The sequence below is a fragment of the Anolis sagrei genome, chromosome 13 (assembly GCF_037176765.1).
Source record: "Anolis sagrei isolate rAnoSag1 chromosome 13, rAnoSag1.mat, whole genome shotgun sequence".
Taxonomy (NCBI): domain Eukaryota; kingdom Metazoa; phylum Chordata; class Lepidosauria; order Squamata; family Dactyloidae; genus Anolis; species Anolis sagrei.
This window is the reverse complement of record NC_090033.1, coordinates 1,492,251-1,509,949: the sequence shown is the minus strand read 5'-3', so window position 1 is coordinate 1,509,949 and position 17,699 is coordinate 1,492,251. Positions and strand designations below refer to the sequence as shown.

Here is a 17,699-nt window from a genome sequence, read left to right as displayed (position 1 = left end):
TGTAGTTCACCTACATCCAGAGAGCACTGTGGACTCAAACAATTATTATTCGATACATGACAAGATTGATATACAGCAAACAAGATCACTATGCCGGCTTTTGTATTTGATCACACACCGAACACCTCCCAAGTGTCTAGGACTGTGTGATGCATCGGCAAATAATGCATGCAGATTCTCTTGCAGCTGACAGGTGGTAATTTTGTCAGTGCTGATTGTTTTTAAGTGCAGGCCAAGGTCTTTAGGCACTGCACCCAGTGTGCTGATCACCACTGGGACCACCTTGACTGGCTTCTGCCAGTCTTTACAGTTCGATCTTTAAATCCTCATATTGTTGTGGTTGTTGTTGTTATTGTTAATGTAAGATTAGTGTAATGTGAATGTTTAAATGTAATTTTGTGCAATGCTTGTAAATGTAACCTGATTGCATTAGCAGAGAGTGTATTGACACTGAAAGGGTTAATCAGTCAAGCCTCTATTGAACTGTGAAGATGTGACCCTGAGTGTGCCTGGAATGCGTAGGGAGGATCCAGAGATAAGATTTCGTTCGTCCTTCTTACTTCGGTCTGCCTTTTGTCTTGTTCCTGTCTGTTTGGTTGGATGTAAATACAAATGTGTGCAGCATATTTGCTCTACTCAGTAAAGCTAAATGTTTGCTTTTCCTGAAGTCTCAAAGTGTCCATTCTTCTAAGCTTCAAAGCTTCTGTCGCACTCTGACAAGCTGGAATGTGTCCAGAGGAGGGCGACTAAAATGATCAAGGGTCTGGAGAACAAGCCCTATGAGGAGCGGCTTAAGGAGCTGGGCATGTTTAGCCTGAAGAAGAGAAGGCTGAGAGGAGATATGATAGCCATGTATAAATATGTGAGAGGAAGCCACAGGGAGGAGAAGGGAGCAAGCTTGTTTTCTGCTTCCTTGGAGACTAGGACGCAAGGGAGGAATGGCTTCAAACTACAAGAGAGGAGATTCCACCTGAACACGAGGAAGAACTTCCTGACTGTGAGAGCCGTTCAGCAGTGGAACTCTCTGCCCCGGAGTGTGGTGGAGGCTCCTTCTTTGGAAGCTTTTAAGCAGAGGCTGGATGGCCATTTGTCGGGGGTGATTTGAATGCAATATTCCTGCTTCTTGGCAGAATGGGGTTGGACTGGATGGCCCATGAGGTCTCTTCCAACTCTTTGATTCTAGGATTCTATGATTCTATGAATATTACTATATAGTTACTCACTGACTTATTCTCCTCAGGGCAGAACGTGAGCACGAGGTCCCGGGATTCGCCTTCCTCTAGCATGCAGATGGGATTCGCCAACAGGAATGGTCCAAAGGGATCCAGGAGGGAATACTGTAGCTGAAATTAGCAACTCAAGGAAAATGCACATTTGGTGGTAACCAAAGAAACCATTTCCCAAAAAAAGAAATGTTACCTAGAGACAATGACAGAAATGCACAAGAAACACATGATTTCAGGACTTCCTCCAATACCTTTCAGTTTCCGCTCTGCTTTATTATCTGCAAGAGCACAACATTAGCATTGCTCTGGGATAGTGTCCGAACAGATGCAAGCAAGATGCCCTGGGCTTTGATGTATTGTCGAAGGCTGCCATGGCCGGAATCACTGGGTTGTTGTAGGTTTTTTAGGGCTATATGGTCCTGTTTCTAATTCTGTTTCTACGCCATTCTTAGGTAAGGTGATAAGAGTGGGCTGTACTGGGACAATTGCAACAATTTCTGGATGACACAGCCGGCCTGGACCCTTTCCAGTCAGGTTTCTGCCCTGGCCATGGGACGGAGACAGTCTTGGTTGCCATTACGGATGAACTCCGCCGCCAGTCTGACAACGGTGGATCCGTGCTACTGCTACTTCTCGACCTTACCGCAGTGTTTGACACCGTTGACAATTAGAAGTACGTTAATATAACACGTCATCGTGGTGAATGAAAAAGGGCAATGCGTAAAGGCCTCTGTTAATGATTATATCTGTGTAAATGTCAAGACAGTTCTACGCATGTCTAGACCAGGGGATTTCTGCTATAAATATTGTAAGCCGACTGACTTTCTAGTACGCTTCAGATCTTGTTCTGAGCGTCCTATCAACTTGATAATAAATTTGCCTGGAATCAAATTGCTGTCTCCGTCTCCTTCCTGCTTTGATTGTGCTCGAAATGATCTCGGGTAAAGTATGTGCCGCAACAACCTAATGATCCACCGTCTTGCCATGTCCGGAGTTTGTGGTCAGGTCCTCAATTGGTTCGACTCATTTCTCCGGAACCGGAGTCAATGCGTGGAGTATATGGACCAAGTCTCCGATAGACCCCCCTCCTATGTGGGGTCCCCCAAGGTGCAATTCTCCCCCCTCCCTTCTCTTCAACATCTACGTTAGACCCCTTGCTAGCTTGGTCCGGAGTTTCGGCCTGGACTGCGAACAATATGCGGACGTTACCCAACTCCTTCTGCACCTGGAGCCTGGAGCAAGGTCAATTCCAGACAATTTCACCCAATATGTAGTCCAGGTGAAAACCAAAACCAGTAACAGTTTAATAATAATAATAATAATAATAATAATAATAATAATAATAATATAATAATAATAATAATAATAATAATAATATAAAAACCAGTCAAAAGGAGAGAGGTTCCATAACTGCTGCATAAGCGGCAGATGAAAAGAACTGAGGCTACTTGGGTGACGCCTGGCTCGAGAGCAGTACATGTGAAAAAGATCTTGGAGTCCTCGTGGACAACAATTTAAACATGAGCCAACAATGTGATGTGGCGGCAAAAAAAGCCAATGGGATTTTGGCCTGCATCAAGAGGAGCATAGTGTCTAGATCTAGGGAAGTAATGCTACCCATGCTCTATTCTGCTTTGGTTAGACCACATCTGGAATATTGTGTCCAGTTCTGGGCACCACAATTCAAGAGAGATATTGACAAGCTGGAATGTGTCCAGAGGAGGGCGACTAAAATGATCAAGGGTCTGGAGAACAAGCCCTATGAGGAGCGGCTTAGGGAACTGGGCATGTTTAGCCTGAAGAAGAGAAGGCTGAGAGGAGACATGAGAGAGCCATGTATAAATATGTGAGAAGAAGCCACAGAGAGGAGGGAGCAAGCTTCCTTTCTGCTTCCATGGAGATTAGGACGCGGAACAATGGCTTCAAACTACAAGAGAGGAGATTCCATCTGAACATTAGGAAGAACTTCCTGACTGTGAGAGCCGTTCAGCAGTGGAACTCTCTGCCCCGGAAGGAGTGTGGTGGAGGCTCCTTCTTTGGAAGCTTTGAAACAGAGGCTGGATGGCCATTTGTCAGGGGTGATTTGAATGCAATATTCCTGCTTCTTGGCAGAATGGGGGTGGACTGGATGGCCCATGAGGTCTCTTCCAACTCTTTGATTCTATGAGGCGGTGGCTCCACCCACCTGCCACTTATTCTCGCAAGGGGAGAGTGGGCGTGGCCAATCACCAAGTTTTTCAAATCTATCTAGAAGGTTCCGAAGCTGTCTGCTTAGGCTCAGAAACTACCACATGTGCGATTCACAGGGATCACAATGGGAAACCTCAGCCATCTTGACCACACTCTGATGCTATTTGTCTACATAAGTCCCGGTTTTCATCTGTGAAATATTGGAGGCGATGTGATTCCACATAAGGATACAACCAGTTGTTCTTGGGAGATGTTCTGTATCTTGACTTCTTTCTTAATCCTGTGCCCTAAATCAAGAAGAGAATCCCATAGGTTCAAAGACCAAGCATGTAATAAAGTCAGCAAAAAACAATAGCATAGACCTGTGGTTCTCAACCTTCCTAATGCTGTGACCCCTGAATACCGTCCCTCATGTTGTGGTGACCCTTAAACCATAACATTATTTTCATTGCTACATCACAACTGTCATTTTGCTACTGTTATGAATCGTCATGTAAAGCCTTCTCACAGACGCCCTCCCTCACACAGAGGCTTCTCTCACAGACTAAGACAGTGGTTCTCAGCCTTTCTAATGCCATGACCCCTTACTACAGCTCCTCATGTTGTGCTGACCCCCAACAATAACATTATTTTCATTGCTACATCACAACTGTCATTTTGCTGTTCGCTTCTCACACTCTGAGGCCTTCTCACAGACGCCCTACCTCACACAGAGGCTTCTCTCACAGTCTTAAGGCCTACAACACACTGTTAGGCCTTCTCTCACAGACTAAGACAGTGGTTCTCAGCCTTTCTAATGCCACGACCCATTACTACAGCTCCTCATGTTGTGCTGACCCCCAACAATAACATTATTTTCATTGCTACATCACAACTGTCATTTTGCTGTTCGCTTCTCACACTCTGAGGCCTTCTCACAGACGCCCTACCTCACACAGAGGCTTCTCTCATAGTCTAAGGTCTACCTCACACTCTGAGGCCATCTCACAGACGCCCTACCTAACACAGAGGCTTCTCTCACAGTCTTAAGGCCTACAACACACTGTTAGGCCTTCTCTCACAGACTAAGACAGTGGTTCTCAACCTTTCTAATGCCACAACCCATTACTACAGCTCCTCATGTTGTGCTGACCCCCAACCAAAACATTATTTTCATTGCTACATCACAACTGTCATTTAGCTACTGTTATGAATCCTCATGTAAGGCTTTCTCACAGACGCCCTACCTCACACAGAGGCTTCTCTCACAGCCTAAGGCCTACCTCACACTGTGAGGCCTTCTCTCACAGACTAAGACAATGGTTCTCATCCTTTCTAATGCCGCAACCCCTTAATACAGCTCCTCATGTTGTGCTGACCCCCAACCAAAACATTATTTTCATTGCTACATCACAACTGTCATTTAGCTACTGTTATGAATCCTCATGTAAGGCCTTCTCACAGACGCCCTCCCTCACACAGAGGCTTCTCTCACAGACTAAGGCCTACCTCACACTGTGAGGCCTTCTCTCACAGACTAAGACAGTGGTTCTCAACCTTTCTAATGCCGCGACCCCTTAATACAGTTCCTCATGTTGTGGTGATCCCCAACCACAACATTATTTTTGTTGCAACTTCATAACTGTCGTTTTGCTACTGGTATGAAACGTCATGTAAATATCGGATATGTAGGATGTATTTTCATTTACTGGACCAAATTTGGCACAAATACCGAATATGCCCACATTTGAATAAGCCTTGCAAAAAGTGCCTACCTACGGCAACGTCCCCAAAATTGAAGAAAGTCCTTCCGTTGTTTGAAGTGACCACTACCACGGGGGCCACCGAAGGGCAGTGCAGTTCTAAATACAAGGTGTTATAAGGGCTGTGGACACAAAGGAATGGAAAGACATGATACAAAGCAACATACAGAACCAACCCCAGGGAAGGTCCCCGCTCTGCCCCCGTACACCACCTAAAGTGCAGATTTTCGGCTCCTCTCTTCTCGTCTATGACTCCAGAGGCAACCAGGCAGGGAATGACGTATCTGTCAAACCGCTCATTGAAGCTCCGCACCAGGGAGAGGTGAGCTGCGATATACTCTTCTGAACTAGAGAGGGACCAAAGAGACACCTTTCTGACCTGAGGTCTAGTTGACCAAAGCAGCCCCACTCTTTTCGCCCCAGAGCCCAAAACTATACTCATAATAAAAGTGAAAATACGTATGTATGTGTATGGCTGGGGTGCCCACGAATACACACAGACAGGCTCCACTTCCATGCATAGCGGAAGAAGATGCAGGTCAAGAAGAGGGCTCCACAGCCACCTACAGACTCACAAGAATTCTGATCCTGGAAGACTAGCCTACTCGGCCTATGAGGGATCACCTAAGTAAGTAAGTAAGTAAGTCCATGAATAGCTATAGCTCCCTTACTTACTTACTTACTTAGGCGATCCCTCGTTGTCCAAGTAGGATACTCCTCCAGGGTGGGTCCGTAGGTGACTCTGGAGTCCTCTTCTTGACCTGCATTTTCTCCCGCCGTCAGGGCATCGGTTTCCAGGTGGACGGCGGTCCTGGTCGGGATTGGCTTGGCACGCCTTCCTCTTGGCACGTTTCTCTCTTTCGCCCTCCATTCGTGCCTCTTCAATTTCTACAACACTGCTGGTCACAGCTGACCTCCAGCTGGAGCGCTCAAGGGCCAGGGCTTCCCGGTTCTCGGTGTCTATGCCAGAGTTTTGAAGGTTGGCTTTGAGCCCGTCTTTAAATCTCTTTTCCTGTCCACCAACATTCCATTTTCCGTTCTTGAGTTCGGAGTAGAGTAACTGCTTTGGGAGACGATGGTCAGGCATCCAGACAACGTGGCCGGTCCAGCGGAGTTGATGGTGGAGGACCATCACTTCAATGCTGGTGGTCTTTGCTTCTTCCAGCACATTGATATTTGTCTGCTTACCTTCCCAAGAGATTTGTAGGATTTTCCGGAGGCAGCGCTGATGGAATCGTTTTAGGAGATGCATGTGACGTCTGTAGACTGTCCACGTCTTGCAGGTGTATAGCAGGGTTGGTAGGACAATGGCTTTATAAACAAGCACCTTGGTCTCCCTACGGATGTCCTGATCCGCAAACACTCTCTGCTTCATTCGGAAAAATGCTGCACTCGCAGAGCTCAGGCAGTGTTGTATTTCGGTGTCAATGTTGATTTTTGTGGAGAGGTGGCTGCCACAGCAGGTTTTGTGAGGACAATGGCTTTATAGACAAGCACCTTGGTCTTCTTACAGATGTCCCGGTCCTCAAACACTCTCTGTTTCATTCAGAAAAATGCTGCACTTGCAGAGCTCAGGCGGTGTTGTATTTCAGTGTCAATGTTGACTTTTGTGGAGAGGTGGCTGCCACAGCAGGGTTGGGAGGACAGTGGCTTTATAAACAAGCACTTTGGGTCTCCCTACGGATGTCCTGTTCCTGAAACACTCTGTGCTTCATTCGGAAAAATGCTGTACTTGCAGAGCTCAGGCAGTGCTGTATTTCAGTGTCAATGTTGACTTTGGTGGAGAGGTGGCTGCCAAGGGAGCGGAAATGGTCAACATTTTCTAATGTTACACCATTAAGCTGTATTTCTGGCACGGCTCGGGAAACACCAATGACATTGCCAGTTATAGCGAGAACATGCCCAAAAGCCCTATCAATGACCTCCACCCAACGCCATACTGCCCACCACCCAAGTCAAGGCTTTCATACAGGGACAATTCCATCCTGGATTTCCTGGTTTTCCTCCACCACAGACATCCCAGCGTTTCTTACTCTCCCCATTAGTGTGGAATTGGCACACAACAAACAGAGGGATTGTTCTGTCAAATCTGTCAGGGGTGATTTGAATGCAACATTCCTGCTTCTTGGCAGAATGGGGTTGGACTGGATGGCCCATGAGGTCTCTTCTAGCTCTTTGATTCTATGATCAGCAACTGAACATACTAGAGAAGTTTGGGGAGAATTCACCAGGATTTATAGGAGTTGTAGGTACTGGGATGTATAGTTCACCTGAAATCCAAGAGCACTCTGAACTCCACCAAAGAGGGAATTGGACCAAACTTGGCACACAGAGTCCCAATGATTAGCAAAAAATATTGGAGGTCTTTGGGGAAAATTCATCTTGATTTGGGGGAGTTGTAGTTCACCTACATCCAGAGAGCACTGTGAACCCAAACACCAATGGATTTGGACCAAACTAGGCACACATACTTGATAATATGCCAAAATTGGATTACTGGAGGGGTTTGGGGGGAAACTAACCTTCCTTTTTGGGAGTTGCAGTTCACCCACAACAAGAGTAACTGTGATCTCCACCGATGATGGACCTGGACCAAACCTGGCACACAGAACCCCCATGACTAACTGAACCTACTGGAGGGGTTTGAGGGGACTGACCATATTGGGAGTTGTAGTTTATCATACAGGCAGAGAGCACACTGAACCCCACCGAGGATGCATCTAGAGCAAACTTGCTCAGCATAACAAACTTTAAGTACTGACTGAGTTCCTCAGGGTTAACCTGGCATGGTGGGAGTTGTAGTTCACCCACTTTGTACAATTGAAAACTAACTTTTACCAAGCTAGTAAAATAATAAAATAGTAACGGTAAGGTAGTACGGGACACTTGTTGAAGAAGTAAAGCCCACAATGTTTTTTTTTTCCATACGTACTTTGGAGATATGTCCTCTGGGCTTGGCGGTTCAAATGGCTTGATGGCATACTTGTCCTTTGAAGGCTGACTGAGAAAGGACATGCTGGTCATCCTCCTCGCATCCTTCTTTCCTGCCAGAACCTCCTCCTTCTTTCTCTGTGCAGGCAGGAAGCAAAAAGTAAAATGATACGAAATAATCTAACCCCAAAGCAATGGTGTGTCTGTACAGTGGGGCCTCCACTTAAAGAGTTTAATGTGTTCTGTAACTCAAGTCACTCTTATCTCAAAGCAATTTTGCCCATTGAAATACTATTAATTTGTTTCAGTCCCACCGAAAACCACACCAATGTTATTGTTACGAATTTTTGAATAAGAAAAATGTACCTAAATAACAAATAATGTATAGAAAGGTACTTTTGAGAAAACAAAAATCACCATAAGTTCCAGTGAATCTTCTGGGCCACAGAGTTGTGCCTCTGTTTGTAGTCTGTCTCTGCGATTTTCTTGCAACAGCTGAGGAGATAATCCATGGTTTCCTCCGCTTCCTTGCACAGTCTGCATTTTGGGTCATCTGCTGATTTTTCAATCCTGGCCTTAATGGCCTTGGTTCTGATGGCTTGCTCCTGGGCTGCAAGAACCAGGCCTTCTTCTGTCTCCTTCTTCAGGGTTCCATTCATGAGCCATCACCAGGTCTTCTCCTTGTCAACTTTTCCTTCAATCTTCTCAAGGAACTGCCCATGTCACGCTTTGTTGTGAAAGCGGTCAGCTATGGTTTGGAGTGCAGTTTTCTTGTACTGACTCTTTGTCTGCTGTGCTTTGTACTCACATCAATTAAAGCAGGTTCTTGGCTTCCCTTGACATATTCTGCCAGGGCGTTTTTCTTCTTCAACTGCTTGTTTTACTTGTATAAGTCCTCTGCCACCAGACCTTCTGTTGTTGTTGTTGTTGTTATTATTTACAATTCTTATATTCTGCCCTTCTCACCCCAAAGGAATGTCTGCACGCCCCATCTCTCTCTGAAAACTCTATCCTAGTTCATATTTTATCTGTTCATGCTCAGCATTATTCTTAAATTTTAATTATTACATGTGGCCCAGCCATAGGTTTTAAATGTCGTTGTATTACTGCTATTGTTTATTGTTTATTGTTTGTTATGAGTTTTATTTTATTGTCTTTATTAATCGTTGTTATTGCTTTATCATGTAAGCCGCACCGAGTCCCTCGGGAGGTGGTAGCGGGTTATAAATAAAGATTATTATTATTATTATTACTATTATTATTATTATTATTATTATTATTATTATTATTATTATAAAGGGGACTCAGGGTGGATAAAAACATACATATGGTTATACAATGACAAGACAGACAGCAGACGGATATATATGTTGGGACTCAGCCTGTGCTTGAACCTGTGAATGTGTTTCAGTCTCCAGATGTTTCTGTGCCTGATGTGGGGAATGAGGAGGGAAGTCAGTCCCCTGTTGCTTCTGATGAGGGGATGCTGGGACTAACTCTGAGGTGCAAGATGGAGACACTTTGGTCAAGGAGTTTCATGCAGACACTGACAGAGAGGCTTCGGTGAAAAGGGCAGATTCTCATGAGAATGTTTCTGTCAGGCCTTGGGAGAAAGGTTCACTCCCTCCGCCTGTGAGCTCTCCAGATTCCAGTTTGGAAAACAGCCTGACACCTGGGAAAGTTAATGAAGAGTCAGGTAAGCAGAGTCGGTGGCTGGAGATTAGCCAGAATCAACAAGAGGCCCAATGTTTACATAGATCTGAAATAATTCGTCAATTAAGGTCAAAGACTGGAGGAAAACAAAACCAGTTTTTAGGATTTAAGGTTTGCCTTTAGAAAACCTTGTCAGATCAGGCATCGTTTGGAAACCAAGCACAAGCCTCATGGAATCCCTGTTCAAGTGGTCTCGTCTTCATGGTTTTTTCTAGCCTTTCAAGTTGACTAGCAGCGTCTGGTCTGTTCTTGCTTCTTGTTTGATTCCTGGCTGGATAATCAGTGCCTTGGATTGTATCTTCATGCTTTTGGAACATTGCTTTTGATTGCTACGTTTGGACACTCTTTTATCTTGTTGCCTTTGAATGCCTTATTGCTTTTTGGAATCTTATCTATCTTTACAAGCATTTATTTCTACTGGCTTTTTGGCTAAGCTTTAATAAAAAGGATTGTTCCTCCACTCAACGTGTAGTGTGTTTATAGTCAGAGGGGCTATTTCAGTATATATATAGGCTTTCCCATCTTTCATCATCTTTGGAGGCTGTGCTTGGTTCCGGTCACAGGGGGGTGCTGTCGCTCCATCTCCTTCCCAAAGAGTTTCCTCCTTTTTCTGATCGAAATGCCGTCCCTAAAACACCTCCCCGCTTTAATGCGGTTCCTATTTATCTACTCACATTTGCTTTCAAAATGCTAGGTTGACAGAAACTGGGATGAAAAATCAGGCTCTCACCCTGGCCCAGGCCTCGAACTATCAACCCTCTGATTGGAAAGATTTATTGCAGATTGGTGATTCACCTGCTGTGCTAAAGCCCAGCCCATGGAACCTCGAAGGATCTGCAATTGCACATTTCTAGACTGATCAAGTGCCCTGGTATTCCACCCTCATTTCATGTAAATCTGCCCTCCTCTTGAGGCTGTGCTTGCCTCTCAACACAAGGAGCCACATGTACAACCAATGTGCTCTGAAAGCAAGCAACTCATGGGGAGGAAGAGACTGTCCTGTTGTGGTTCAGTCTGGGCCTGAGCTTTCTGAACCTGAGTTTCCTCAGGACGAGGAGGATGATGGGTTACAGATTTCTGAACATGTTCCGGTCAGTGAGTCAAATGAGGCAGACAGTGTTGATTCTGAAGAAGAGGCGACATTTCTGTTCCCTAGAGAAAAGAATGTGTTTTCAGGTAAAGATAGTGAAACTTTGGAGCTCAAGGTAGAGGCTCCTTCTGGGAGCGCCGGGCTTCTCGGTTCTCAGGGTGACGAAGATAATGAGCTAACCGGCCTTGAAGATAGTAGTGGAGATTTGATTAGAGAGGACCAGTTGCATTTAAGAGTTTGAAGAAGTGCACGCCTTGCCAACAAGCATGAAGCTAGAGGTCAACATAATGCTTTTCTGTCGGGGAAACTTATTTAATGATCTGACCGAAGGTCATTCTCTGTCAGTCCAATGTTGCTCTTACCCTGTTAACTTCTGTGGCATTACCTTGGCTTTTGCGGAAAGCTTCTGGCTCTTTGGGACTTTGATTTTGATCCTGTTTTTGGAGACTTTGTCTTGCTGCCATGGACTTCTGCTTAACCAATGCTTCATGTTATTTGCCTTTGGAACCTGGGAACTTTGCCTTTGCATTTAAGACTCTGTATTGCACATTGAATTATACTTTTTTATTTCCCTGTTTTGATTTTGCTTTTTCGCAATAAACTACAAAACCTACAGCCTTGGTGTGCGGTGGTGTCTTGGGCAAGGTGAATCTATCCTGAGTTACGACATGTCCCACCCCCCACCCCCACCCCCCACAGACCTGCAATTCTAGTTCCCGGGCTCTCTTCTCCATCTGCGCTTTGGCTTCAGCCGCCTGGCACATCAAGTGAATGGCTTCCTGCCGGATGAGCTGGTCACACAAGACTGGATGGAAGGCAACATCAAGCAAGCACTTCTGGCACGGAGAGACCCACAAGAGAAAGAAAAGCGTTTTTTGGGGGGGAGAAGAAATATAGGATACCATCCTTGTGGGGGGTTTATCTCATGTCCCCACATGAGGAGCTGGAGCTGACAGAGGGAGCTCATCCATGCTCTCCCCAGATTCAAACCACTGATCTGTCGATCTTCAGTCCTCCAGGCACAAGAGTTTAACCCAGTGATTCTCAACCTTCTTAATAACACAACCCCTTAATACAGTTCCTCATGTTGTGGTGACCCCCAAACATAAAATTATTTTCGTTGCTACTTCATATCTGTTGTGAATCGTAATGTAAATATCTGATTCGCAGGATGTATTTTCATTAACTGGACCAAATTTGGCACAAATGCCTGATACGCCCAAATTTGAATACTGATGGAGTTTGGGGCGGGATGTGATTCTGTCATTTGGGAGTTGTAGTTGCTGGGATTTATAGTTTACCTACAATCAAAGAGCATTCTGAACTCTACCAATGATGGAATTGAACCAAATGTGGCACATAGGACTCCCATGACCAACAGAAAACACTAGAAGAGTTTGGTGGGCATTGACCTTGAATTTGGGAGTTGTAGTTCATCTACATCCAGGGAGCACTGTGGACTCAAACCATGATAGATCTGGACCAAACTTGGCACGAATACTCAATATGAGCACTGGTGGAGTTTGGGGGGAAACAGACCTTGACATTTGGGAGTTGCATTTGCTGGGATTTATAGTTCATCTACAATCAAAGAGCATTCTGAACCCCAGCAACGATGGAATTGAACCAAACGTGGCACACAGTTCTCCCATGAATAACAGAAAATACTGGAAGGGTTTGGTGGGCATTGACCTTGAATTTGGGAGTTGTAGTTCACCTACATCCAGAGAGCACTGTGGACTCAAACAATGATGGATCTGGACCAAACTTGGTATGAATATTCCATATGCCCAAATATGAACACAGACAGAGTTTGTGGGAAATAGACCTTGACATTTGGGAGTTGCAATTGCTGGGATTTATAGTTCACCTACAATCAAAGAGCATTCTGAACCCCACCAATGACTGAATTGGAGCAAACTTCCCACACAGAACCCGCATAACCAACAGAAAATTACTTAAGGCCATCCAGCCCAACTCCCTTCACCAGGGCAAGAAAATGTTATCAAAGCCCTCCTGACAAGAGAGCCATCCAGCCATAGATATAGATAGATATATATGATTCACATACAGAGAGATATAGTATCATAGATTTGAAAGGGGGCCCTAAAGAAGGACAATGATACATTGCATGTTCCAGAGTAGGCAAACCAGACAAAGAAGCAGCAAGAAATCATTTTTTAAAAGTGATGATCACTCCTTGGTTTAGTAAATGTCTTGTGGCCAAATTTGTCGGCAATTCGTCCAGTGGTTTTTGAGTTATGTTAATCTCACAAACAAACATTACATTTTAATTTATATAGACTAGCCATCCCCTGCCACACGCTGCTGTGGCTCATATGGGGGTTCTGTGTGGGAGGTTTGGCCCAATTCTATCGTTGGTGGGGTTCAGAATGCTCTGTGATTGTAGGTGAACTATAAATCCCAGCAACTACAACTCCGAAAAGTCAAGATTCTATTTCCCCCAAACTCCACCAGTGTTCACATTTGGGCATGTGGAGTATTCATGTAGAGTTTGGTCCAGATCCATAATTGTTTGAGTCCACAGTGCTCTCTGGATGTAGGTGAACTACAACTCCCAAACTCAAGGTCAATGTCCACCAAACTCTTCCAGTATTTTCTGTTGGTCAAGGGAGTTCTGTGTGCCAAGTTTGATTCAATTCCATCATTGGTGGAGTTCAGAATGGTCTTTGATTGTAGGTGAACTATAAATCCCAGCAACTACAACTCCCAAATGACAAAATCAATTTTTTTGAGTGAAGGACATACATTGGGTTGTTAGGTGTCTTGTGTCCAAATTTGGTGTCAATTCGTCCAGTGCTTTTTGAGTTCTGTTAATCCCACAAACGAACATGACATTTTTATTTATATAGATACTACACCGCAGTGTCTTGTAAGCTGCCCCAAGTCCCTTTTAGGAGATGGTGGTGGAATATAAATAAGGTTATTATTATTATTATTATTATTATTATTATTATTATTATTAGAAGCACAACAAGATGAGTCAGCAGCAAAGATTACTCTGCTGCCTGTTGTACTTTATTATTTATTTATCTATTTATTTACTTTATTTGTATACCGCAGTTTCTCAGCCCGTAGGTGACTCAACGCGGTTAACAACAGGAGCAAAAATTCAATGCTAACAACATACAAACTATTTAAAACAATTAACACCATAATATACTAAGTAATAGGTTCTTGTGGGTTTTTTCGGGCTATAGAGCCATGTTCTAGAGGAATTTCTCCTGACGTTTCGCCTGCATCTATGGCAAGCATCCTCAGAGGTTGTGAGGTCTGTTGGAATTAGGACAATGGGTTTATGTATCTGTGGAATGGCTGGGGTGGGGCAAAGAGCTCTTCCCTGCTGCAATTAGGTGTGAATGTTTAGCTGATCACCTTCATTAGCATTTGAAGGTCTGCCTGAGCCTGGGAAAATCTGTTGCTGGGAGGTGTTAATCTGTGCCTGGTTTTTTCCTCTCCGTTGTTTAGCTGTTATAATTTTAGAGTTTTTAAATACTGGTAGCCAGATTTTGTTCATACTAAGTAATTATTATTATTATTAGAAACACAACAAGATGAGTCCACAGCAGACAAGATTACTCTGCTGCCTGTTGTACTTTATTATTGTTGTTGTTGTTGTTGTTGTTGTTGTTGATACCCTATTGTTTTTGTTTGCCCTACCTTTCCACTTACACTTCGAAATACGGTAAATATTCAAAAGACATTTCACCTACGGATGCCTCAATTAATGAAATTTTACTGCTATCCTTTTTTTATTTTGAAACGGAGCAGTAGTTGCTGCATTTCCTACCCTGGGCTTACATTGAAATCAATAAGTTTTACCAATTAGGTGCTTCGGCTTCTATTTGGGTCGGCTTATACCCGAGTATATACGGTATTTTTGCGTAAGAACAGATCCGATTCTTAAACATAGAGGCTGTACCTTCCCGGGCAGAACGGTGCCGACGCAAGGCATGATGGTTATGGGCGCGTCTTCCGGCACAAGGAACTGGAAGGAGATGGGTCCCACGGGAGCCACTTCTCCCGCCCCAATTCTCGGGCCCAAGTGGTTGAGCCGACTGAGTCGAACATGAGAATTGATAATAAAAAGAGTTGCGGAGGACACATCGTTCAGAGCGGTGGCGGAGAACTGAACCAAAGAATGCGAGAGCTCCAGAGGAGGGTGGACTCCAATCGCTTTGCACGACAGCTTGAATTGTCTAAAAATGGAAACACAGATGAGACGGTCACAAGTGCAGAACTCGGCCTCTTGACAAGGCTATAAATACGCACCGCGAGCTCGGTGTCCCATCAAGCCCACTCCCAAGGAAGAGGAGGTTTCATCCGCTCATCATTGGCTGGGTGTCAGCTCTGTAGCACAAGAAGGAGTGGAGAGGCGAGGGTTGGATGAAAAGTAATGCCTCCACCTTCGTTACTTGGGTTTGGATGGGAATAATTGTATAAACCAAACGCAGAAATAATCCTTAGAAGGTGCTCTTTAACTACCACTATTCCCTTTCCCACATAATCACCAGACAATTGGATACATGCCGATCCAGTTCCGAGCACAATTCAAAGTGCTGGTCTTGACCTACAAAACCCTATATGGCTCCGGCCCAGCGTACTTGTCCGAACGCATCTCCCTCTACGTCCCACCTCGGAGTTTGAGATCTTCTGGGGAGGCCCTGCTCTCGACCCCACCTCTATCACAAGTGAGATTGGTGGGGATGAGGAGCAGGGCCTTCTCAGTGGTGGCCCCTCGCCTGTGGAATTCACTCCCCGGGGAAATTAGGTCATCGACATCCCTCTTCTCTTTCAGAAGGAAATTAAAAACAGGGTTGTGGGACCAGGCCTTTGGGTAATATGGCGGTTAGATAAGGACAATGACGACCAGAATCAATAGTACTTGACAATGTGGAATGAATTTGCAGACTCTGAGATGGCGAACGCTGAGTATTAGATTGTTTTTATTGATTTTGATGTATATACTGATTGTCTTAATTGTTATAATTGCTGTTTACACGTTTTATCCATTGTTATGTTTATGCTGGCATCGAATTGTGCCTTTGTAAGCCGCCCTGAGTCCCCCCTCGGGGGTTGAGAAGGGCGGGGTAGAAATGCGCGAAATAAATAAATAAATAAATTTCTGCCAACGATGAACAACCACTATTCCCTTTCCCACATAATCACCAGACAACTGGAAACATTTCTGCCAACGATGAACAACCACTATTCCCTTTTCCACACCAGACAACTGGATACATTTCTGCCAACGATGAACAACCACTATTCCCTTTTCCACACCAGACAAATGGATACATTTCTGCCAAGGATGAACAACCACTATTCCCTTTTCCACACCAGACAACTGGATACATTTCTGCCAACGATGAACAACCACTATTCCCTTTTCCACACCAGACAAATGGATACATTTCTGCCAACGATGAACAACCACTATTCTCTTTCCCACTTAATCATCAGACAATTGGATACATTTCTGCCAACAATGAACAACCACTATTCACTTTTCCACACCAGACAATTGGATACATTTCTGCCAACGATGAACAACCACTATTCCCTTTTCCACACCAGACAAATGGATACATTTCTGCCAACGATGAACAACCACTATTCCCTTTTCCACACCAGACAACTGGATACATTTCTGCCAACGATGAACAACCACTATTCCCTTTTCCACACCAGACAAATGGATACATTTCTGCCAACGATGAACAACCACTATTCCCTTTTCCACACCAGACAACTGGATACATTTCTGCCAACGATGAACAACCACTATTCCCTTTTCCACACCAGACAAATGGATACATTTCTGCCAACGATGAACAACCACTATTCCCTTTTCCACACCAGACAACTGGATACATTTCTGCCAACGATGAACAACCACTATTCCCTTTTCCACACCAGACAAATGGATACATTTCTGCCAACGATGAACAACCACTATTCCCTTTTCCACACCAGACAAATGGATACATTTCTGCCAACGATGAACAACCACTATTCTCTTTCCCACTTAATCATCAGACAATTGGATACATTTCTGCCAACAATGAACAACCACTATTCCCTTTCCCACATAATCACCAGAAAACTGGAAACATTTCTGCCAACGATGAACAACCACTATTCCCTTTTCCACACCAGACAACTGGATACATTTCTGCCAACGATGAACAACCACTATTCCCTTTTCCACACCAGACAAATGGATACATTTCTGCCAACGATGAACAACCACTATTCCCTTTTCCACACCAGACAAATGGATACATTTCTGCCAACGATGAACAACCACTATTCCCTTTTCCACACCAGACAAATGGATACATTTCTGCCAACGATGAACAACCACTATTCTCTTTCCCACTTAATCATCAGACAATTGGATACATTTCTGCCAAGGATGAACAACCACTATTCCCTTTTCCACATAATCACCAGACAACTGGATACATTTCTGCCAACAATGAACAACCACTATTCACTTTTCCACACCAGACAACTGGATACATTTCTGCCAAGGATGAACAACCACTATTCCCTTTTCCACACCAGACAACTGGATACATTTCTGCCAACGATGAACAACCACTATTCCCTTTTCCACACCAGACAAATGGATACATTTCTGCCAACGATGAACAACCACTATTCCCTTTTCCACACCAGACAAATGGATACATTTCTGCCAACGATGAACAACCACTATTCCCTTTTCCACACCAGACAACTGGATACATTTCTGCCAACGATGAACAACCACTATTCTCT

At 44.4% G+C, this 17,699-nt stretch overlaps 1 protein-coding gene across 1 annotated transcript in view; it reads right to left on the bottom strand.

Annotated features, from left to right (window-relative positions):
• Window positions 1-17,699, bottom strand: part of CFAP74 (cilia and flagella associated protein 74) — a 124,811-nt gene that overhangs the window by 14,794 nt on the left and 92,318 nt on the right. The window contains exons 25-31 of the mRNA XM_067472951.1: window positions 14,836-15,112; window positions 11,594-11,728; window positions 8,091-8,227; window positions 5,371-5,505; window positions 5,171-5,280; window positions 3,648-3,703; window positions 1,224-1,343 (exon numbers count right to left, since the gene is read on the bottom strand). Coding sequence (XP_067329052.1) covers window positions 1,224-1,343; window positions 3,648-3,703; window positions 5,171-5,280; window positions 5,371-5,505; window positions 8,091-8,227; window positions 11,594-11,728; window positions 14,836-15,112 — 970 coding nt within the window. The remainder of the gene's footprint in view (window positions 1-1,223; window positions 1,344-3,647; window positions 3,704-5,170; window positions 5,281-5,370; window positions 5,506-8,090; window positions 8,228-11,593; window positions 11,729-14,835; window positions 15,113-17,699) is intronic.